Genomic DNA, 24,006 nt, shown 5'->3' on the forward strand with positions numbered 1-24,006 from the left:
AAAGAAAAGGCTGCTTTTGAATCAAACACATGCAGGAAAAAGTGACACAAAACCATAGCTGAGTTTTCTGTTTTATTGATATACACTACTTTAGAGCCTACAGTATGATGCAAGGTATTCCCTTTGAATAATTTCAAAAAGCACTGCAGTCTTAAAAATTACAAAAAAATTAACATACAAAATATACAAGAAATGACAATACAAGGCTTGGTAAACATCAGCTAAACCTGTATTTCCCTTTTATTTTACAAAACATATATATATGTATATATATGTATATGTATACATATATGTGTGTGTATATATACATATATATATAAATATATATGTATATATTTAACACTCATACATGTCCCCAACCTTTTAGGAATGACATCCATTTCAAAGTATCAAAAATAGAGTTGTACAGTCTCAGTTGCTTTACCATAATGTAAAATGGGAACATCTTGTTCGGTCTTTGGTTGTGACAGAAGAGGACGGCAGCCAGAGTTTACTGTCAATGCTGGTTTTGTTTCGTTTTTTGTTGACTCAAGTCTTTCGAGCTGCAGGACCAGCTTTACATCAAAAAAAAAAGCCATCTCCCTTCTCCCACCCAACCCCTAAATGTCCACCCTGCTCCGAAAAAACAAACAAAAAGTAATAATAGTTACTGACTTGTGTCTTAGTCGTGGAAAAAAAAAATCAACCCAGAACAGCATACAGACACACTGACAAACTGGTTTCCAAACAAGAGTTAAGGCATCCTAATATTTTACATAGTGACATGATACTCTCACTATCTGAATGTGTTTTTTTTCTTTCCGCTCTGTGAAGTTCATAAGCAACATTATTACAAATAGTTTATAATCTCATTTTTCATTTTAATGTCATATCTCACATTTGCTGCTGTTATAGTTTGCATAGCCTAAATACGTGTGTGCTTCTGTTGTTGAAAATAGGACTCTTAAAATTCCTGTCTTCTGTACAGCATATTGGGTACAAACACCAACCATCCATCCACACACTCACACACTCACACACAACTGAACCTATTAAGATGCTTGCACTGCGTCCTTGACAAGGCAGATTGGCTGATGAACAACACCAGGATGCTAACAGAATCAATCAAGCATCTACAACAAGTCTACAGTCTACTTCTATAGGCATCAAGGTCTTTTTTTGTCTTTTTTTTCTCCTCTCATTTTTAAAGGCATCAGGCAGAATTTTAATGCATAGCAGAATCATTTTCACCTGGAAACTGATTTCAAACCGTCATAAGCAACACTCCTCAGCTCTCACATGCAGGAGCATCATTGTCAAGCTTAAGGCAAAAAAAAAAAAAAAATGGAAATCTTCACACCAGAATCGGTCTGTCTGATCCATCTTACATCTGACTAGAAACCTGCCTGAAAAACACTCTTTCCTCCAGACCGAGTTATTGCTGCCGTACAGGCACTGCATGTCTGTCAGAGTAGGAAATATTAATGAAGACATCTTCGAGAACAGACACCATTCTGGAGACAATTAAGGACAAGTCTTTGATTTGCAAACACTGATTGTTGTTCTGTAGACTTTGGAATTTTACCTTATTCATTACAGATGTACATAAATGCAATATTTTGACATCTTCACGTATAAAATATTTTCAAAACTTTCGGCAGATTATTTTCCCATTATATGTCGCCTAGGCTGTCACGCCATCACGGGTATGGTGACTGTTAGGAATTAGAAGGCACACAAGGGCCCCTGGGGGATTTGGGGAGTTATTGCATGAAAATAAATTTCAGACGCAGAGATGTCTGTCTCTGCGGATTCATAAAAACACTTTTCTGTAACGTGGAAATAACGGGCATCTTCAAATATCTTTGAATGAAAATGATCAAGAGGGTTAGCTCAGTCCTGACACCCCTCACCAATCATCAGGATTCATGAAATCATACCCACATGACCCAGGTCGCACATCTGTTTCCGGAAAAAAAAATTAGTCAAACTCAGCTGTGCAAAACAACAACAAGAAAGCTTTCGCTACCATTCAAAGCTGCTAACTAGTAATAAGGCATTTGTTCAACAAGAAGACGATAGAGAAACAGAAGGGGGTGGTGTCATGTACAGATATCTACACGGCTGCAAGGTTACTAAACGTTATGGAATGTTGCAGGTTGCAGATCCCAGACCAGCGCTAGAGGAGCTCGTCCTCCCTGCTGGGGCCCTGCACTCCAGACCTGAATGGTTTTATCACTTACAGGGGAGAAAAACAAGGAGTGGAAAGCGTCGTCATCACTGAGCCATGAGCGAAAAAACTGGGACCGTTTTACTTACTTAGCATGACAGAAAGTTCAGACGGATATTCTAATAATAATTTATTTGGGAAGATTTTTACTGATAATTCAAATTCTGATCACTCAGGCTGGTTTGATTAGAATTTGGTAATCTGATTTCACGGCCACATCATCTCACATCAGGCCACACTTTTGCTGATGCTTGCTCAGGCAAACGCAGAATGTTTAGTAGCTTCATGGGAGTGTTAGTATCCTGATGTTTATAAAAATGTTGCCTGAGAAACTCTTTAAAATCTGAGCTCTGGCTTCCTGTGAGAGCACTGTGCACTCCTGAGTCTCTCTTATTCTTATTTGTCTCAAGACGTCTTCATTCATGAAGGTCAATGCTGGTGAGAGGGGGGCAACAACACACGCTGTTGTATTGTCTCCGCTACAGAAAGTTATTTGAAAAAGTGAGTGCTTCTAACTCACAGACAGCTGATTGGTCAGGAAGACAGCGGTGCTTTGAAAGGTCCGGCACACGCAGAGTGAACGGGGACGGGTCACATCTCATTAATCCTCATTATTCTCCAACTATTTCAACCTCGGTGTAACTCGACGTGGCTACATTCCCGCACTCACCTCCCTGTTTAATCTGAAGTTGTGAGTTCTGTATCTCTGGTGGTGGCTGGTGGTCTCGCAGGTCCATGAGGCTTTTACAGAATCTCCAACCGTATTCTGTCTTTGACTACAGTCTTTCTTATCTCTTTCTGCCCTCTTATTCCCATCACAGACAGAGCCAGCACCTAGACCCGGAGCAGGGTCCGGGGTCAGTGTTGGAGCTGTAGGGTTGCAGGGTTTAGAACCGGAGGGGAAGGTTCACCCAAAAGGCTGCGTCAGGGCCTGAGCGTGGACTGAACTATGACTGGCTGTGTGCTGATGGAGGACCATGAGTGCTGGGGGACTGGGACATGTCTCTGCCGATGATTTCATTCACTGTGAAGAGAGAAACAAACAGAAAAACACTTAATATTACTTACTTATATCATAATTTACTTACATTTGCCTTGTGGCAGCACATCTTTTGTCTGAATGTTAGTGAGGGGCGTATCGTAAGGATCCTTCTGCCCATCACTACTGGGAATGAAGTTCATATTTCTGGCCAGCAGAGTGCGTTGTTGTTCCACACTGAGTTCCTCACAACACTGAAAGCTCAAACTCAACGAGCCACAAGCTCAAAATGGAAAAACTCTAACAAACTGGCAAACCCAAAGGTCACAAAGTCACGGCTCTGACCTGAGATATAATCACTCCTGACATAACAAATGAGAGAAACTATTCCATTCACTAAATGTGCCAGTTCTGACCTTTGTTTGAGTCCAACAACTGTTACCAGTTACCACAGCACATCGACTCCTATAAACACAGTCCTGTATGGCCGGCCAACCAGCGGGGCTGTCCGTTACTTCATTAGAGCTTTAATGGTGGTTCAGTACATTTCCTCAGGCCTGTTGATGGGGTTTGTAAGCATGGCAAAAGGGCCGTGTAAAACCAATCCATTGTTAAAAACATGCTGTCGAGCCCGGAGAGGCACTCAGGCACAGCAAGGTTAATTACTCCACCGACTCAGTTAGAGCCTGATTTTAAATAAATAACAGATAACTCTTTCTGTGCGCTGCTGCCTGTTTTTCAGCCAGCGCGTGTTATTGTTCTACGGCTATTGCCTCCATTCAGTATTCACACTGGGACCACAAGAGAAGCAGCAGGGAGCTAGTAAAAAAGGGCAGCCGCGAAGTAAATCTACTTCAAATACTTTGACGTGGTGAGGAAGCCATGAGGACACTGTAACAATACATGTGTGTTCAGTTTTTGTTCCTGTGACTTCTCTGTGTGTTTTAAAGGTGATGTTGACATATCCGAAACAAGAAGCACACAAATCAGGCTGGGCAAACTGGTTTGGGAGGGTGCAGCAGAGACCTCTGGCCCAGTTTCACACTGGGAGATTTACAGGCAGACCTGTCTGTACACGACAGTCAAAATGCAGCTCCTCTCTCCACCTATATCTGTCCACTTGTGCAACTGTACTGTAAAAGCACACACTCCACAGGCCTTAAAAAACACATGTATTACTGTAAGTCATTTTTTTTTAAAAATAGAGCAGGCAGGGGGTGACTCAGTCAATGATGAGCAAAGGAACCCAGCCAAATGTTTCATGAGAAAAAAGAAACCATATTTAAATTTGATGACACAGAATGAAAAGAACGCTGTAGAATAAAACGAATGTATTCATTAAGCTACACAAAATTAATTGATTCACTTAAATTTAATAATCCTCATGTTTGTGGTGTTACCTTCCTATCCATTTAGCAATTTCATCATCTCTTCCTCAAACTACAGCACACTCTAAGTCACTTTTTCTTGTGTACTAACTGCACATATTTCCATTAAACGCCTCATTTCTGTCACAGGACCGACGGCTTTCATTTAGTGTACATTCTGTTGTTTTATTTGTGTTTTCTGCTGCTTGCTTTTGTGTCTGGCCACCATCACTCACATCATCCTGTTAGCGTGGGAGGCTCTTCCTTTCCCATGTCAACCATGTTCACACACAATCACACCACCACGCACATATGAGACTACACTGTAACTATCAAAGCAAACATTTACCTTTGTATATATAACACTCAGGTATAATATACAACAATGGCCAGTTTATCGATTTTGTCACACAATTCCATCGGTGAAGTAAAACTGTGATTACAGATGGACTACAGATCTCCTTTAAAGGCCATGACCTTTCAAAAGACAAGTGGCGTAACTGTGCTCAAAATAAACAGCGTCTTACAGCTGGTAAAGGAAAGCAGCTGTATCGATAAAAAGAAAAAGCTAGTAACTGGGCTTCTTTTGTCCAAGCTCCAACTGATTTAGTGAAATGTAGCTAAGAAATGTTTTAGATTTCACTCTTAACACTTTTAATACAGAACAAATGTATAAATACCTTGAATGAGTCTACATTTATCTTTCAAAATCGATCACGGTCTGTGTAAAGCTCTAATTTAAACACTTTGATAAATTACTGGGTCAATCACAAGGTGATGTTTACGGGCCTGTCATAGCCTCCTGCACAGCTGAAATGTTATGTGGTAAACTCTGTAGCTCTGTTGGTTGATGGGAGTGAATCTGCTCTAACACCACAGGAATATGAGCAACGAAGTGCGACAGACCGACATCAAGTGGGCGTCTGCAAAAACATATCACTTTCCGCTGTACTGATTAGATTGTTGCAGAGGCAAACATTAACCTATTGACTGATAAATAACTCAGGAGAGACACAGAGGGCAATTAACATAAAACAATCTGAAAACCCATGACTTGATCAAACGAAATGTTGGACTAATTACTCATAATTTGAGTGACTCGGTTTTCTCATAAATAAGGTGCCGGAAGAGGTTTCCCCACACAATCTGTCAGAAACAGGCTTTCATTAGGCTTCACTCTCGATATTACAGCTGCACTCAACGTAAATTTGGACGACTTGATTTGGGGCCGTTTGAAAAAATATACTTATAAAAATACTTATTTTCGAAGTGAATTTCAATCACAGTCTCAAAACAGACAATGGAAAAGAGGAGACTGTTGTTTTCCTTCTGATTGGATGTCCTACTGAGAAAGGAATCAATATCAGAAAATAAACGTAAGTAATCTATAAAAGTCTCTCTCTCTAAGGGAAAAGGTTTAAAACCATAGAAAGTATTTTACATAAAACTGAATTTTCCCATATCAATGAGCAATAATGTATGCTTCAGATACAATCATTCATTTAAAGCTGGAGCTCCACACATCAATAACCCAGAAGTGAAAGAGAGGTTTGAGTCGAGCCAGGCCTATGATGAGTTTCATATGCTGATAGTGTTTTCTCAGATTTACTGGTATTGCTCATGACAGTGCAACAGAAAGCCAGTGATTCAGCGCTGCCTGCCATAGTAAGTGCGGCTCTGAATGGCTCAGCCGGAGGGAGATCCTCTGCAGATGACTGGGAGGGGGGCTCCCTAGTCAAAATATACATCTGCAGTCAGCCGACTGCTACTACTACTACTGCTCTCAGGTAGGCTTACATCAGATGGCTCCTTCTCCTGTGTGCTGACGGCTTTTAATGCTCCTCATATGTGTAACATTTGGTTGGAATGGCAATTCAAAAAACAATCAATTAAAAGAGTACATAGCAAGTGAGGTCTGAGTCCTTCATCATCTATACAGCATGCTCCTTGTACTGGGTTTTTCAAATGTTTTTAAAATGTTTATACTAATCTTTAGGATCAAGCTTCTTCGTGTTTTAGAGTAACTGCAGGGGAAAGAGGGTGGAAGGTTGTTAAATCTGAAGTAGGCCAGTTCCAGTCATTTGTTAAATTAAGCATCATTGTTCACTGGCAGTAAGCATCAGTAAGAGTCAGGAACAAGGCAGGGGGTTCAGATTAATAACCCGAGAAAGATATAACCAAAGAAATCCTTTAAAAAATAAACTGTTACTCTAGAAACAAATTTGTCAAATCTATTGTCAAATGTGCTCAATGAAATGTTTCCCCAAAAGAAATGTTCACATCGAGCAGGAGACCACTGAGATTGGGTAATCTCACGACTCAGCTTCTAAAGTGCATATCGAAGGAGGTATATTAAAAAGATTTGCATAATGCAAAACAGAAGTGAAATAGGCAATTGGACACTCGATAAACATATCTACTGTCGAAATGGAAAATGGGCAATTATCATAACCTTCTATGACACACTGAAAAAAGTTCCCTGACCCAGGCTTAAAAAACATTACTCTGGCAGAGCAGCTTAAGCAAATAACTCAAAGATTGACTGATTCTTGAGTCCAGCAAATGAAGACAACATGCCACAATGGAAAACATTTGTGCAAAGGGAACAGAAAGAGACTTGGTTTGCCTGCAAAAGGGAATATCAAAGCACACAGTTTCCACTTGCAGGGCCCTGTAATGACATACACACTAGTTCACAAAGCTTCAGGTATGAGAGAAAACGTGAATTCAAAATCCACAGAGCGATCACACACACACACACATTGGAAATAGATGGTCAGTTGATGGAACTTGTATTGAGATCTTCCAGATCTGCCTCAGTAAAGCTTTCTCTGCTTCACTCTTTTAACTCTGCTGCTGCTCTGGGATCCCTTTCTGTTTTATTTGAATCTCACTTTTGGGGTTAGTAAGTGAGTGGGTGAGTGAGGGCACAGAGTACACCGGAGAAGCTTGTTTCTCAAAGTCACTCATTTGTGTGAATCATCGGTAGATTTCCCATTCGATCTGACGGTAAGTGATTCACAAGACTCCCACCTTTGATCCAGGACAGAGTAGCGGCCCCACTCAGCAGATGACCACAGGCCAAACTACTGGAGCCCAAATGGCCACCAGGAGAGATCAGCAAAACCCACTACAATGGTTAATAGTACATACTGGAGGACTTATCAGCAGAGATAATGAAGCTGATGAGTCTCTGGTGTCAAAAACACAATTACACTAAAGTTTTTCCTGCCATTTAATGGGTGGCGGTCAGGAGTTGCTAACCCATCTAATATAAATAAATAAATTAGTTTTTTCACGTGAGCAAAGTTTTGCTTAATGTCTCCTGTTCAATGAGGACAATATACAGCAGTAGAGCTGCAACTAACGATTATTTTCATTATCAATTGATTGTTTGGTCTATAAAATGCCTGAAAATTGCCTGTTAAAATTTCCTAAAGCCCAAGGTGATATCTTCAAATAGCTTTTTAGAAATGTGAGAATTTGAAATTTAGAGAATGTTTTGTATTTTTGTTTGAAAAATTGCTGAAGATGAATTTTCTGTCGATTTCACAGCACAGATGACTCACCAAAAGCTCACAGAAAAATGTATTGTTCACACACACTTGTATACACATATTTCAGAAGCTCTACATTTACTAGTGGGAGTGAAATCTACTTCACCACACTCTGTCAACCCCTCACTTGTGCGCCATGAGAAATGTGGTGTCTAGCATTCATTTTCCAGTCAAACGCCAGTGCTTGATGCTTGGCTGACGAGCACAAATTAACACTGACACTCAGGAAGAGCAACAAGAGCAGCCAACAACGCAACAAACTAAATCTTGATAGTAAAGATAGTGCTGTTCATTTTCATAATCATTTGGTAAGTGCATATTCTAAAACATGAACTGAGAGTTAATATGTTGCTCTCATCCCCACCGAGGGATTTCCAGGCTTCCCCTCCTCCGGTTTAAAGAAAAAGGCAGCACTGGCACCGTCTCAACACCAGGCTCCAGCCTCTGCCAAGACCTCTGCATTACACTCTCTAAGACCTTAATTGTATGGAAAGATGACACAGAAAGTCCGTTTCCACTTGTTTCAGGGGAAAAGACCAGCAAATGTTTGCCATTGTTTTTAACGAGCAGCAGCAGCATTTGATGGAAACGTATTTTCCTTCCACTGTTGTTTTTTTATGCCATCGAGTCAAGAGTTCTGTGTTATTACTCTGTTATGGTTGGTTAATGGTTGCATGAAGCCTCTGACTAAGATGGTCCCATACACACACATATGCATGTGCACACAGACAAAAAAATTTATTTATTTCTGGTTGTTTCATACAAAAAAATCACAGTTAAATGAACTACAAATGTGTTTACTTCTCTTCCTGGTTGTGTACACAAACATACAAAGTTAATAATTATGGAAAATTTGTCTGATGCAATATCTCTCGTGATGAATTCTAATGTTTCATAAAAAGGCTGCTCAGCCAGAATTGCCAACCATCCAATGCTTTTACTGTAAATGACTTTGCTTCACACTGTTGCTGAATGATGGTTGTTGATCTTTTTGATGGTGACTATTAAATGACAATAAATGCGGCAGGTGTATTTTTACTGTACAAAAGAAACATTGACTAACTTCATATGAACTTTTCAGGCCTTTTCCAAAGAAAAACATGTGAATCAAGATAATTTACAAAGGTAGCCAAAAACCAAAGGTCATTTCCAACTCTAATTTCATGTTTAATTTAATTTGGGATACAACTGGAGTCGTATTTCTCGCCACCTGTCAAAGGTAAATCCAATATTCACTGGCGTTTGCTCCCTGGTCTGGTCGGCCAACTTCTGAGAAAAATATCCAAGTCTTTTTTGGATTGCTAGATGTTGACCTCTTCACCACTCACTTGTTTTACTCATTTACGGCTCTCTGCCATTTTGCAACACTCAAGGAGCATACCGTCAGATTGTGGAGAGCAGCTGCCCATGAGCTGAAGGAGACTTAAAACTGAGGAGACTGGGATATTGCTGTTGATTCTCAGTGGGACTGGCAGTGCTGACAAGCCTTTCTCATTACAAAGAGCTACTTGTTTTGATGTTAAAGGTGCTATTGACACTAGATGGCGCACTCCCCCTCCCCCCTCCATTCTATTCCAGTGGTTGCCAGTTCGTTGCACAACCTGCATATTTTATGGTCAAGTGCAGTGAGACTCAGACTCACTCATATCAAGTGATGAATCTTTTGTGATAGAGTAATGAGTTAATTTTGCAACATATAGCTATACATTAGCTATAGATTTAGTTACTTTGTGCGGTGGTGTTTTATGTAACGTTATCTATGGTAATCTTAGGATAAGGCTAGCTAGCTTTAGTTAACTCTTTTCCCCCCATCATTTAATAATTATAGGGGCCCTATATTGCAACACTTTCCATAAAATGACATTTTAATCATCCTTAAACTATAAGACATTAGGTAAATATTTACATTTTAATCCAATCAAAGAGTACAGTACAGTACATTATAGGGATGCTATTAAAACCCACATTAGTGAGACATTAGTCAGACAGCTACAGTAAAAGTTGACATTAGCTAGCATTAGTGTTAGCGTAGTGTTGACCTAACACTAGTTGAAGTGTTTTCCTGCTGAAAACAAATCTCATAGTGGATTATAAAAAAACAGCTGAGAAAAACCAGACCCTGGCCCACTTCTAAATCCCCTCTGATATGCATCTTCATTATAACGTTACATTATTTGAGGGAACTATAACGTTAGGTAACTGGACACAACTGTCACTAATGCTAACATAGCTCCTCAGGGATTGACGCTGTTATTTTTCTAATTTTAGAACCGGTGACAACACATTAGTTAAGGTTTTAAGGACTATGACTGTCGGTAGTTGTTGTTTATTTTGTTTAAATATGCAGAACTGTAATTTTATGGGTTATTGTTGTTCTGACGATTAAGCTAAGATAGCTAATATGTGCTAACATCAGTATCTGTGTTTTCCACACTAAATGGCAACCATACCACGTGACACCAACAGCAATTTTATTCCACACCTTTCTAAAAGCTCTGTGGATGTTTGGTGTTTTTTAATATTTGTCTACATAAAAATGTTATCAATATAACCTTTAAAGTAATAGTGCGACATATTCACTTTCTTGGAGAGAGTCACATGAGAAGAGCAATACCACTCTCTTATCGGTCTGTTAAATATAAGGCTGCACCCAGTAACTGGCTGCTGGCTGTAGTCTCATATTTAAAGTGGTGAAATTATGCTAATTTTCAGGTTCATAATTTTATTTTGGGGTTGTACCAGAATAGGTTTACATGGTTTAATTTTCAAAAAACACCATATTTTTACTCATACTGCACATTGCTGCAGCACCTCTTTTCACCCTGTGTCTTGAATGCTCCATTTTAGCATCTCGCTTCTATTCGATCTTTGTTGGGAGTTGCACTTGCGCAGTACCTAGGTAAGGACTACTAGCCAATCATGATCTTTATCTTATCATCTAAATCTGGGCAACAAAGCACATAAGCGGATTTTAAAATGTTGCTTAATGGGTCTTTACATTTATAAAATGCAGTGTGCATGTGTGCAAGTCTGTGAGTAACAAGGATGTAGCCTGTAAAATCTGACTGTGAAATTAAAATGTCAACAGCATGTGAGGAACTATTGTGCCGCACCATATGTGACACCACAACTTTTTTAGCAACAGCTCCTGGAAGTTTCTGTCTATTTCTACACAGTCTGTGCCCTTGTAAAGATAGAAAAACAGAACAATAAAAACGTATATTTAAAAGATGTGACTGCACGGACTCTGCCTCGTATATTTGATTACATCTACTGGATAACGTGTCAGTCCCTGTGTGTATCTGTGTTGTGTGCGTGCATTTGTATCATTACTGTGTCTGTGTCTCTCTCAAGGACTGAAGGCAGCAGGGCTCCGCCTATTTTTAACCCTCAAAGCTCACAGTTTGAGGGAGCTGTGCATTTGGGCAGGGCAGGGCCAACAAAATACCAGCTATTGTTGTGAACACACTGCGCACACTACCGACACCACGGTAACTGCTTCCACGCACAAACAAACACACACGTGCTATCCATTCCCATCAATACCCTGTAAACATAGAGATCGTCATGTGCTGATTAAGTTAAATGCAGCAAACAGAACCTGTATGTGTTTCTTTGTTTAGGTACTGACACACCATGGTCTCTATGCCAAATGTGCCAAACGGTAACCATGAAAAACCTGTCTTTGATAATATTTCATGATGGCAGCACCCGACCTTACTCTGTTCTGTTTTGATTCAGACATCAAAGCAGTAGAAATAGACAAAGCTGCACATTTTAGTGACATTCAGTTTTGTCCCATGCTGCTTTGTTGAAAAGTCCTCTTTGCTTTTCCAGTTCATTGCCTTTGTTATCTTATTTTCCTTTTTTTCACTGCAAAATCTAATAAAAATAAAGCACCTTACTGTCCATCTGGTGGCATTTCAAAGAAGCCATTTCATATTTTATAAATATTCTTTTATATATTTGGATGCAGTCCAATTTCATTACTTCATTTAGTCGATACGGACAATTTAAAATACACAGTATATACTGTAAAAAAGCCTTAAATTATCCAGTATACATTTTACTTTAATCTCAGATTCCAAGTACATTTCAGATTGAATGTCTCAGCTGAGTGACCCTGCAGTGGGGTTGGATCCTGACCTTGTCTGTCCATCTGTCTGTCAGTCTGTCTTCTCACCTCCTGTGTCTCCTGCTTTCTGCGCACACACAGACATACAGTACACTCACACCTCCACAACATCAAACAGATACACGCAAACACAATACCCCATCTAACACACACACACACACACACACACACACACACACACACACACATCTCAAGCATGCTCTGGTGTGCGTCACAAGGGCCATCTGCTTGCTAACCAGAGCAGTTTTCTACACACTCACATTCGTATTCCCTCTCGTGCCACTGACACAAGTCTGTGACACTACTGCAGTAGTTTATTTCATGTATAATGTTTGTATGATATGCAAAATAATGATTCAATCTCAGCTTTCAACAGGTCAACTGTTTAAAGACAATTTTTCCAAAACACATCAGAATGTTTTAATAAAAGATGTATTTTGTAAGGAAAAATAAAGTGGAGGACAGCAGGAAAAATACAAGAACAGGAGGAGATGGAGTGAAAATCATGAGCTGGAGGGAGCAAAGGTGATATATCCTCATTCTCAAATGTCTAAAGTCTGAGTTAAAGGGTGACATGTTGATGGCAGTTTTACTTAACTGTAGATCAGAAGGCTGGTTTCCCCTATTCTAACCACATTAATCATATAGCCAGCCACAGTAGTCATATACACTGCCTTAAAATGCTAACTCTGCATAATCGCTCTAAGGCATCATTCTGGATTATATTTGAGGGTCTAAACATATTTAACAACTTTAAACATCATCTTCATCTTCATCTACATGTATATGTACTGTATACACATGTGTATATTTTATACTGTATGAATCTATGTGCATTTTCCGCTACTCTGGATCTACATTTTGTGCCCATCCTGATCTGTCTGTCTGTCAAATTGGAGTGAATATGATCTACTTACGAGAGTGTGCTGCGACCTCCTAAAACTCAGAGCTGGGTGTAAGCTTCACGTCGCTACTTCACAACATGGCCTACAGAGCTCGGCTGGCACAGAAAGCTATTTTTAACCACAGGCTCAAAGGGAGAGCTTACATTCCCGGCTGAACCGTGTCACTCACAAACTTTTCTCACTTTTTTGTCAAGAGTGTGAGTGCAGCCAGCTACTTTCAGAGTGGCTGTGTGTCGGCCTCTGCATATGTGATGGGGAAAGGCCGACTAAATCTGAGTTACGGTTTTATGTGAAAAATTTCTGAGTAAACAGATTTTATGAGTGCATACATGCATCTACATGTGAGACTGTGAAAAGACAGAAAAGAGACAGAAAATCTTTGTCATCAGGATTTTTTTCCCACACAGTTTAAATGTTTGAATGTGTGTTAGCTTATGTGTATGCATAAGTATTATGCACTAATGAACCTCAGTGGCTGTTGGTCTTTCACACATGACTTACTGACAATGGCCCTGTGTTAAGTAGGCTGACCCTTGCTAGCACACAATATCACACCTCCCTGACACAGCCTCACCAGGCTATTTATTAACCCTAAACCTTTAGGACCCTCATTTGAATATGGGGTTAACAAAACCAGGCAAGGCTCTGAACGGCAGATAAGGAGGTAGATGATTTAGAATAGTTTGGACACACACATTTTAGGTAAAGAAGTCGAGTTCATGGATGAGAGAAAAAAAAAGCTGCTAAATGCATGTGCTGACTTCACGGTCAATTGTTAAGTCAACAAGTTCTCCTGAGCATGCTAATTAGAGTTGTTAACACACCTACACACACACACAAACACACACAGGATGTAATTACTGCAGCAGCACACAGCTGTAGTCTCTGTGTTCCAGCTACAGCCTTTGCAAGTAGCACAAAATGATGCAATCCTCTCCCTCTCCCCAGTTCCAAGAAGCCAAAAAAAAAAAAAAAAAAAAAAAAAAACTAACTGTAATTAATCTCCAAACTGCTGCCAGAGATACAGAAGCTTAGCGGTTTACAATTAAGCCCTTTAATATGATACTATAGTTATCAGTCTTATTGTGTCTATGTTACCCAATACTAAGTCACAGGACCTGTCAGTAATGAACCTGTGTACACAAATGTGCGCTGCAATGACAGATGAAATGCTATCACTGAAATCAGGCATCAAGTTTTCAGCCCCTTGAAAACAGAACAACTGGTGCTCTGTATTGTTTTACATCATCAGATACATATTTATCTTGTGCGTGACATATTGTAGGGTCAATTTAATCCCTCGGCGGGCCCTTGTTTTAGGCTGAAAATGAGATTAATCACAGATGGGTGTGCTATGCAAATATCTCATGTGAAAGGAAAACCAGCAAAAACATGTAGTTACACACAGAGCAAGACAAAGTGAAATGTAGATGGAGTGAGGGTGGGTGTCCACTGGGTGTCTTTGTCTGAGGGCCAGCTTCTCTTTTTAATTGTTTTAAACAGTTTTAGAGTGCTTGCAACCCATTCTGAACAAGTGTCTATTTCTGATGGCCTCGCCTGTTCTGTGTGACTACCTCCTTGAGCTTCAAGTTCAAATAACTTTTCATAGACGTCCTTTGCTGTGTTTTCATGAACTGACCAATTACAGCAGAGAAGGCAGGTTGACGTCATTGATCTCAATGACATGCTTTTCTGCTTGTTGAAGACATCAGGTGCACACTGACCCATATGAAAAATAAATATCTTACCATCATCCAGCGTGATGTCCTGCAGGCCGATGGAGCGGAAGGTAGGCTCCTTGTCCTCTGGCTCCTGCTTGATGTTTAGCCTCTCCCCGTCTGAGGGAAAGGGCCCCTGCGGGCTTAGAGGGTGAACCAGAGGCCCTGCTGCAGCCGGGGACAGGCTAGCCATGACTGGGCTTGTAGCCTGGGGAGAAGGCTGTCCTGAATGCGGCTGCTGTTGCAGGGGCCCCAGAGGACTGCCACCAGAGGTGGGGGAGGATGAGGTGGGAGACTGGTAGGGCAGCGAGTGGAGCTGAGGGGAGGAAGGCCCAGAGTGCGGAGAGGGGATCATCCGTGGAGGAGGGGCACTGGACGGTGTGGGGCAGGAGGCTGACCTTTGACCTACCGGATGGTAGCCCATAGCCCTCTGCAGTTGGGAGGAGTGCTGTCCCACAAGGGGGTGGCCACCAGGAGAGGGCACCTGGGTGGGATTTGGGGAACAGTGATAGCCTCCAAGTGTGTGGAGGTGTGGGGATGAGGGGGTGAGCAGGGGTTGCTGGCTCTGGGGAGACCCAGCAATGGGGTTGGTGGTTGAAGAGGAAGGAGCTGATGGGGAGGAACAAGGGGAGGAGGGGTACACCATTCCCATGCCCATTGGGTGTGACGCTGCACTGGGGCTGTGCTGAAAGGGCATCCTCTCGTAGCCCTGAGGAGGAAGACTGGGCTGGCCGTTGAAGGGCAGGCTATGACCGTGACTGTGGCTATGCTGCATGGGCTGGTAGGAGGGCCGGGGAGGAGCAGGGGCAGAGCTCGGGTGGAACGTCATGTGGCAGTCTGCAGGGGGGTGGTGCAAACTGCGACCATGAAGGTGAGGCAGGTGCTGGAAAGACGGGGAGCCCAGGGAGGGGCAAGGGGCCTGCAGGGGTAGCAGGCCAGGTCCGGAGCCCGTGGCCAGGGCGTGAGGGGAGCTGGACAGAAGGTTGTCCGATGGGTGGCCCTGCTCAGGAGAAGGCAGCTGGGTGCACACCAGAGTGGCAGCATGTGCCAGGGGCATGGACATAGGGGGTACTGCAGGAAGGTCCAACTCATCTCTGTGCTCCTGTTTCACCATGACTAAAGGGAGAGAGGTTTACACAGAGAGAGGGAGGAAGAGAGATGTGACGAAAGAGGAAAGAGAGACAGGATGAAAGAACAGAAGAAAAACCACACTGTCAGTTACGCCTAACAATCAAATACTGCAAGAAGAGAAAGAAAAGACACGTAATTTATAAATTTGTCAAGTCACTGCCTTGCAACATTGACAGTGTCAATGCTATTTTTGCTTCAGGTACAGTAGTCCAGTTTTTCCTTATTCTCAACCCCCACTAATTCCCCAAGCTGTGGCTTTAGAGTTGAAATATGTTTCAGTAAAACCTGAAAAACTAGGTCATAAGAATATCAAAGCAGTGAACATAGTCTCTGAAATGTATGGATTGTGAAATGGGTCTCCTTCCAGATGAAAAAAAGCCTATCAAAAACTGAGTGACATTTTGATAGTAAATGGGGCCATTCCCTTTTACTGTGACAACTCAAAGTACTGCTATGTCAATCGGTAACCTATTTCCCAATCTGGTGCCTTGTGACAGTGAGTTTTATTTTTATCCAGCTCTGAATCAGAGGGAGAGCATATGTTGTCAGTCCGGGTGCCATCATGTGAAATGTTCTGTGGGAAGAGGAGCTGAATGCCCCGTAGCCCAAATCAGACCAACAGAACAAACAAGTTCACTGGTTGTGCCCTCTACTCACCCTATCATGCCTCTGGGATTGAGAGGCAAGGGGCACGAAAAGGCCAAATGGGTTTTATTCTGGCTAAAAACAGAGCCAGAGGAATATCAAGGGTAAGAGAAGAGTAACGTATAGTATGGAACATGTTTAAATATACTATAGGGTCAGGGTGGTACAGCCTCAAAATTGAGCATACCTATGTGAGGTTTAACAAATAGTGTGCTCCTTATGTTTGAAAAATACTGATGACTGCCTGACAAAGCAACAATTTCAAAATGATTAACTGATTGGGAGTTTTTTTTTTTTTTTGCCACAATAAAGCAGGCGGTGTCCGTGGTGACAGTAGTGGTGTCAGCGACCCAGCTTGACTGACAGAGCAGGGTTACTTTACTCTGCTCTGATTGGCTGCCCTAATCTGTCAACGGTGAAAACAGGAACTGTCTGTGCCGAGTGGGCGTGCTTGCAAACAGAAAGGCTGGGTGGGCGGCGGGGCAAAGCCGCTTATATGCGCGCACACACACACACACACACACTGTTGTGGTAAAACTCAGGGTTTAGATATGTTGCACAAAATGCTCACATGTCATTATATTCCGCCAACGGTGTTTTCAGTTTGACTGTCTTCAAGAGGGAAAAAAAAACAATAACAATATCAAATAGCAAGGCAGGAATTTGACTTTAATGAAAAACATTAAGGAAACTTTCAGATCAAAATATCATGAACACTGAGTTTCCTTGCTGCTGAAATAATTATATCAAACCACAACTCATGGTCCATGTATAGTAAAAGTTTCCTGGATAGCAAAAGATTTGCATCATAAAACCCCATGCAAATACAGTACATGTGAGAAAAAAAGTTTTTTCTTGGGAGTTTGAGTAGGCTTCACAAAATAAACAGTTGGCAGGTGTTAATGTTATTGTTAGTGGAAGAGCCCCCCTTTAAACCACAGCAATGCTTTCTTTGGAGAGAGAAAGAGAGAAATGGGGTTAGTGAAGCCCCTGTGGAGAAGTGTGCGACACGAAGAGCACGTTACAACTGTCTCTGCTGTCAGTCAAACTTCTTGTCATTACCTTAGGAGATTAACTACAGGAGGAAGCAATACACCCAAAGGGATGCAAAGTAAAGTTTGACAGAATCTCTTTGTGTAAATGTCTGTAAAATGAGCTGTAGGGAAACTACTGGGTTTCTCTTACTTTAGCACCTAAAACAGCATAAGATTAGCTGCTCCCTTGCCTAACCTGTTCCCCATGGATTTTTTTATTTATTTAGCAGTTATCAGCTGAAAAAACACAACAACAAAAACCTTGCATCTCACCTGAAAGGTAAGTGAAGCGTTGCGATTGGCTCCTTTTCCGCTTGCCATTGCAGACATAAAACTGCACCTGCACAGCTGAGCCCACAGTCTTACTGTGGTAGGGAGGGACCTCCACTATGATGCACGACTACAAAGAAAACAAACATTTAACAATATTAACATACACTTATTGCAGACAAAACATAATACCAAAATGCAAATACTAGTGCAAAAAAATTACAACAGACAAGTTTACAGTACAAATATTACAGACAAAATGCTGTACAATAACTGTACAGTAGATGAATGACTACTTACTCCTTGAGATTTCTCACGGATTATTTTTGCCTCAACTTCCCACTGCGGCCGTCCATCTAGAAGGAATGGTTAAAAACAAAAACAAAGCTAAATGCATAAAACAGTGATAATCCTAGCGCCATGAACAGGCAAAGACACAAGTTAAAATGTATCTGAAAACTTTTACTGTACATACTATTTTCTTTCATCATTCCTGTCACTCTCAACTCTGTTTCTTTACATTTAACCTCAAAATTATAGGAAAACAGCCACATTTGACAGACCAGTGTATCAGAAAAGACTTAAAAAGTACTTGAGTGCAGGTCTGGCTAAAGACAAACAGATTAATGCCTGTCTTTTCAATGAAGAATGGACTGAAAGCTCCATGGGTGAATCTCAGAGACAAACTTGTGATGAAGCAGACTACAGTACATCCTCGCAACCACAACAACTGCAATCATTCATACAAGCAACTTCAAAACACACAGTTAAAATAGGCATAAAAACAACAAATGGACTGAAAATGAAAATTAATACAATTTGATTTGATAACTAATACAAAAGCAGTAATAAACCCAGGCCATACATGATCACTAATGACTACAGTTATATAATTGCCCCCTTTTGAAGTATAGTGTGAAGTCTTTCAAAACAACTTTCTTCATCTGGAGTAGTTCACTTTCTCTATTTTCTATTTTCCTAAAGATGATGTCAGTGTACAGTGCTTTCTCAAACAGACAGGGCTCAAGAACCACACGAGGCTTTAGAAAAGCACACGATTTCAATTTATTCTGGAGAACCAAGAGACATCAAAATGATGTCATTTTTAAAGGCCCAGAAGCCCCATGGAGAAAATCTTAGCAGCTATTAAATAGTAATCAAATGTCCAAATATCCTGCTGTTTGTCTTGCCTGGTTAAAATTATGGAGAGAGCAGTGGAATAATTGCATTTATTTTAAAATGCCTTTACACACTGCCAGGTTTCTGGCTAGAAAACATCCTTTCCAGTTTTCCTATGAGGGATCTAATTATTTGGCCAGACATCTTAGGGGCAGCTGCTTGAAGGGAAGCAGTTGGGGTGAAAACTCTGACAGGCTTGCCGTGTGGTTGGAAGAAATCACAGTCATCGCAGCATCGAGAAGAATAAAAACTTTGACAACGAAGTTAGTACTATACAGTCTCTCAGTGGAGGCAAATTAATTTGCAGTTGCCTGTTTCATGGTGCTCACATGGTGCAAGTATACTCTGCACCTGCATGGCCTCTTCCTCAAAACCCAAAGGATTCCCCCAAATACCGCTGTCAGACATCTGCAACATGTCTGCAGAGAGGACTAGCCTTCATGTAGCTTCTAACAAAGTAAGCACTCAACTGTAAGCCTTCTAACATTTAGGCTATTCAGCTTTCTACCAAAATCCACACTTCACTGTAGCTTTAAGTAGGTGATTTACCTGTTCTGATCTCACCTTAACATTAGCCTTAGCTGTAGTAATCCACCGGCACATTAGCCAGTCATAACTCTACAGAGATTCTCTCTGTTATGAACGAAGAGCTTAACTTGTAGATAATGTAGAGTATTTTTTTCCAATGAGCAAATGACCTTGAATGTCTTTGCAGCTGACAGCAATGCATTATTGCAGTGCAGCTTGTTGACATTCAACAGGCAGGAGCAAGGGCCCCACATGCTCTGTCAGACAACAAGCACCAACAGGAACCTCATACCACGCTAAGACAATGACTCGGATCATCCAGACGCCCTGCACACCCCAGTCAGAGGGGAAAAGAAGGCACACCCATTGTGCCGGAAGATCGAGCAAAAGTAAAGTAGGTGATTACTGTTTATGTTGTAACATCTTTGTAAAAGCCCACAATTGTTTGACTTTTACAACAGAAACAACACGACTACAGAGTACACGTGCTGCATTAGTCACTATTCAAGGCAGCCAGTGTTATAGCCTTTAAAGTCCACTCCTTTATATAAACATTCATCCTTGTAAAGTTGAAATACTTATACCAATTATGGACTTATTTTTTAACTTTAATGTTTGATGAAGTCCCTTTATCTGCCTTCCCTTTCGTCTTCCTTTTATCCTTTCTCATTTCCTAAATACTACTTCAAATAACTTAAAACAAAAATGTATTGCTTAACTAACAAATATTTTCTTTTTCATCTCTTCCCTGAAAGATGTACATCAGACCACTGGTAAAGGCAGAAAAGGGGAGAGGGAGTGAGGAAAACAGACATCACAGATATTAAAACAGAATTTGGAAGTATTTTCTTAATGTAAAGGCCTTTCATTGTGTGAGCTTTCAGCGTATCATTCGCTTGCTGCAAGAAAACTTAAAATCCCGAAGACCCAAGTAAAGGTTACATTAAGGAATCATACCAAAGCTATGCATACCAAAAGATAGCAAGCCTAAACTATCTCGTTAGTTTGACATTTATCTGCTTTAAAATAGGATCGCACATGAACAAATGCTAGAATCTCTGTTTCTGTATATAGTAAAGTCGTTTATAGCACTATCCCATAATCTCTGTGTACTAGCAACAATAGGCCAGTCTCTCCAGTTCTTCATGAATCTACTGTTGTCTTTCAATTATGAGAGATGGTGGAAAAATATCTGTCACTGCCTCTCTTTCTTTCTTTTCTTCCATTCCTATACTTACTCCAATCAGTGCCTTTCTGCACTAAAAGCAGGCGGATTAGTCATGATGAGGGGGATCATTTACACAAACCTAATCAACATCATCTTCCCCTCCCCTTTCATATTCTTTCTGTCTCCTCCCACAGTCCGCTGCCTTCATGCACCATGGGGCCCAGCTTTACTCCCTACCCAAGATGCACCTCTCTCAGGTTTCCACTTGCTGCTGTGCTACAAAGACTTGACCATCAGTGAGTAGTTTTAACCATGCTACTTTTCTATGCCATGCTTCACCTGGTACACCTCAAAGAGGTAAAGACATTCTTCTGGGCTGCTTTTTTTTCCCCTAGAAAATCTAAGAGAATGGCTCTTACTCAGAAAAACACCACTCAACTTTCTGCCATGTGTGAACTTGATTATGTTGCTCTACATCACTAAGGTACCTCGGGCAGGCAGAGACTGGCTCAACAAATGTAAAATTTCCATCCCAGGCAACAGCTATTACATGTTTTGATTATGGAGTGGTGTACAAAACAGAAAAAAATAAGGCAGAGAATGATGGGTGACTTAAAAGAAACAGGATGAATAGCATAGGGAGTTTAACTAGGTAATCTCTTTAGCCTAGACATTCGTTAAACAGATATAAGCAACTTTTAATGTCACAAATACTAATCTTAGTAAACAGAGACTTATTCTAGATTCATCCTGACCCCCAAGCTCCCAACCTCTCTACACAGGTGACGCAAGCAACCAATAAGAGTCCATACTGCAGTGACAGTGATCCTGCACTGGCTTCCCAACTGCAAACACTGCTAACTATGATTACTGTAGATGCAGCATATGTGCGCCACTAGATGTGCCCCCCGTCACTGATCTTTTTCTTAGTGTGAGACAAAAAATGTGGGTATCAATGTTCATAATAAAACATAATGTCAAGACAAGGCATGCATCTGTTTTATGTATTTCATTATCTAATTAGCATATTGATTGACCATATAAGGCTGTATTCACACCAAATCAGGCATTGGGATCACAGGGGATGCCGGAAAAAAACGCAGCGGCCCTGTGGCGAAAAGTTGAAACAGAATCAACTTTTGGAGAAACGCAACCTGACGTCACGCTGTGGTGGCCAATCACATAAGCCAGTGATCAGACCAGAAGAAGCCCACGGGAAGAAGAACCTTGTCTACCATGTAGCACTGTAGCATTCCACTGTTTACAGAGCAACTGTGAAGATGGAAGAGGGACTGATCACTGCCGTGATGACCTTTCCAGAGCTGTGCAACCCTGCCATGAGGGAGTACAAAGACGTTAATGTAGTTGCTTGGCATTGTGTTGCTCTTCAAGTTGGGATTTCTGGTTAGTATGTCCTTGTGAAAATTAAGTTATCGATTTATCTTACAATATATGGACAATTATTTTTGCTGACCTCAATATTGCCTGTTGTGTTTACATGCGCGTTTGTTTACATAAGAATTTAGCCAACATGATACCAGAACAAACAGTAGGGTTTTAACAACCATTATAAGACTTGGGGCGCAGTGCTTAAGCGTTTTTTCACAGCGCCTAAGCCAAATGACCAGAAAAATATATGCTAAGAGACGTTTTGCTGTGATTTCTGGTCGCGCTGCTTCTGTCCTCTCGTCGTCTACCCTCTGTGTGGAGTTTCACCGTGGGCAGGGCTCAGGCAGCGCCTCTCTCTACACACACAGCGTTACCAATTTGGTGACATTATCGCTAGATTTAGCGACTTTTCAGACCCTCTTAGCGACTTTATTTCTAAAAAGCGACTAGCGACAAATTTATTGACCTATTCAGACCATCATGAAGGCGAGAAATATATTTATATATTATATTGTCATATAATATGTATATGGCCTACTTGTGCTACAATCAGCACACACATCACACAAATTGGCCATGTAGTGACACTCCCACACTGCTGCACTACCCTGCGCTAATCGCCGCAACGCCTGATTTGGTGTGAATACAGCCTGTCCTGGTAAGTGTGTGTCTGTGAGTGTGTTTTTTGGATAGCAATGGCATGAAAAAAGTATTGCCTACCTTCACCATGTAAATTGGATTTTCTATATATACATTTCTTTGTCCCATAAACTAATTAAAACAAAAACATTTTCATTTTCGTAATGACAGTGTTTGAGTAAGTAAACTAAGCATGGTTGTATTGTCGTGAAAATATAGTGAAAATATTGTAATGTAAAGTCTGTATCAGGATATACGGTGTATCGCCTCTGATCTGAGTGTATTGTCTCTGTCTAGACAACATTACTAACAGACATAAATCAGTTCTGCATTTGACAAAATGCCCTGTGGTGAAAGAGGACTTGTTGAGGCTAAGATAATGACAGATGTGATCTGAGAACACATGCACACACATTAAACAATTTGTTACTAGAATTCAGGGGTAGATTTAATAGATTTATGAGAAAAATTAATTTTCTCTGGATTTTTTTTTTTTGTGACAATAATGGTCATATTCCAGAAACAATAGAGAGAATCAAGAGAAACTAAGAAACGGTTTGGTTTGCAAAATAGAGATTCAAACCTCCTTTTTTATATTTCTCTGTCACAGGGCTCCAAAGTAAATTGTATTGGTGTTGCCTACTGAGATGTTTGAGAACACCAGTCCAAGTTTAAGAGCATCCTTCACTGTAAAATTAGAGAAATACATGTCTTTTTCACATCCCTACAGACACATCAGCCATGACTCCTATAAACCTTCTGCTGACGCCTGCAACATGTGCAAGATCTACAAAATTTCAGTTTCATCTATAAGTGTATAAACGTTAATTCACAGCAGAGAATGATTGTCCAACAGACCACATAAATGACATGTGAAATGTTTTATTCATGGTGGCCTCTCTGATACAATCTGTCAGACAGCCATGAAACACGTGTAATTGGCACAAGCTGTTTCTGCAGCAGTGGTTCAAGGCTAAGCTGCTGTGTGGACATAACACTTACCAGGGCCTTTCTCCAGGAAGATGACCTTGGACTCAGGGAAGAAGTTGGAGCCGGTGATGACCATCTCTTCTCCCCCGCTGACCAGACAGCTGGTCAGGCTGGATTTCTCAACCTGTGGCAGCTCTTGAGCTGAACGCTGGGCTGGGAGAGA

General features: G+C 41.0%; 1 protein-coding gene across 1 annotated transcript in view; it reads right to left on the bottom strand.

The window, feature by feature from the left end:
- Positions 1–59: 59 nt before the first annotated feature.
- Positions 60–24,006, bottom strand: part of nfatc3a (nuclear factor of activated T cells 3a) — a 66,178-nt gene continuing 42,231 nt past the window's right edge. Inside the window, exons 6-10 of the mRNA XM_044190678.1 lie at positions 23,856–23,996; positions 18,251–18,306; positions 17,954–18,080; positions 14,901–15,986; positions 60–3,233 (exon numbers count right to left, since the gene is read on the bottom strand). Coding sequence (XP_044046613.1) covers positions 3,157–3,233; positions 14,901–15,986; positions 17,954–18,080; positions 18,251–18,306; positions 23,856–23,996 — 1,487 coding nt within the window. The 3' untranslated portion in view covers positions 60–3,156. The remainder of the gene's footprint in view (positions 3,234–14,900; positions 15,987–17,953; positions 18,081–18,250; positions 18,307–23,855; positions 23,997–24,006) is intronic.

This window comes from Siniperca chuatsi, linkage group LG1 (assembly GCF_020085105.1).
Source record: "Siniperca chuatsi isolate FFG_IHB_CAS linkage group LG1, ASM2008510v1, whole genome shotgun sequence".
NCBI classification, from domain to species: domain Eukaryota; kingdom Metazoa; phylum Chordata; class Actinopteri; order Centrarchiformes; family Sinipercidae; genus Siniperca; species Siniperca chuatsi.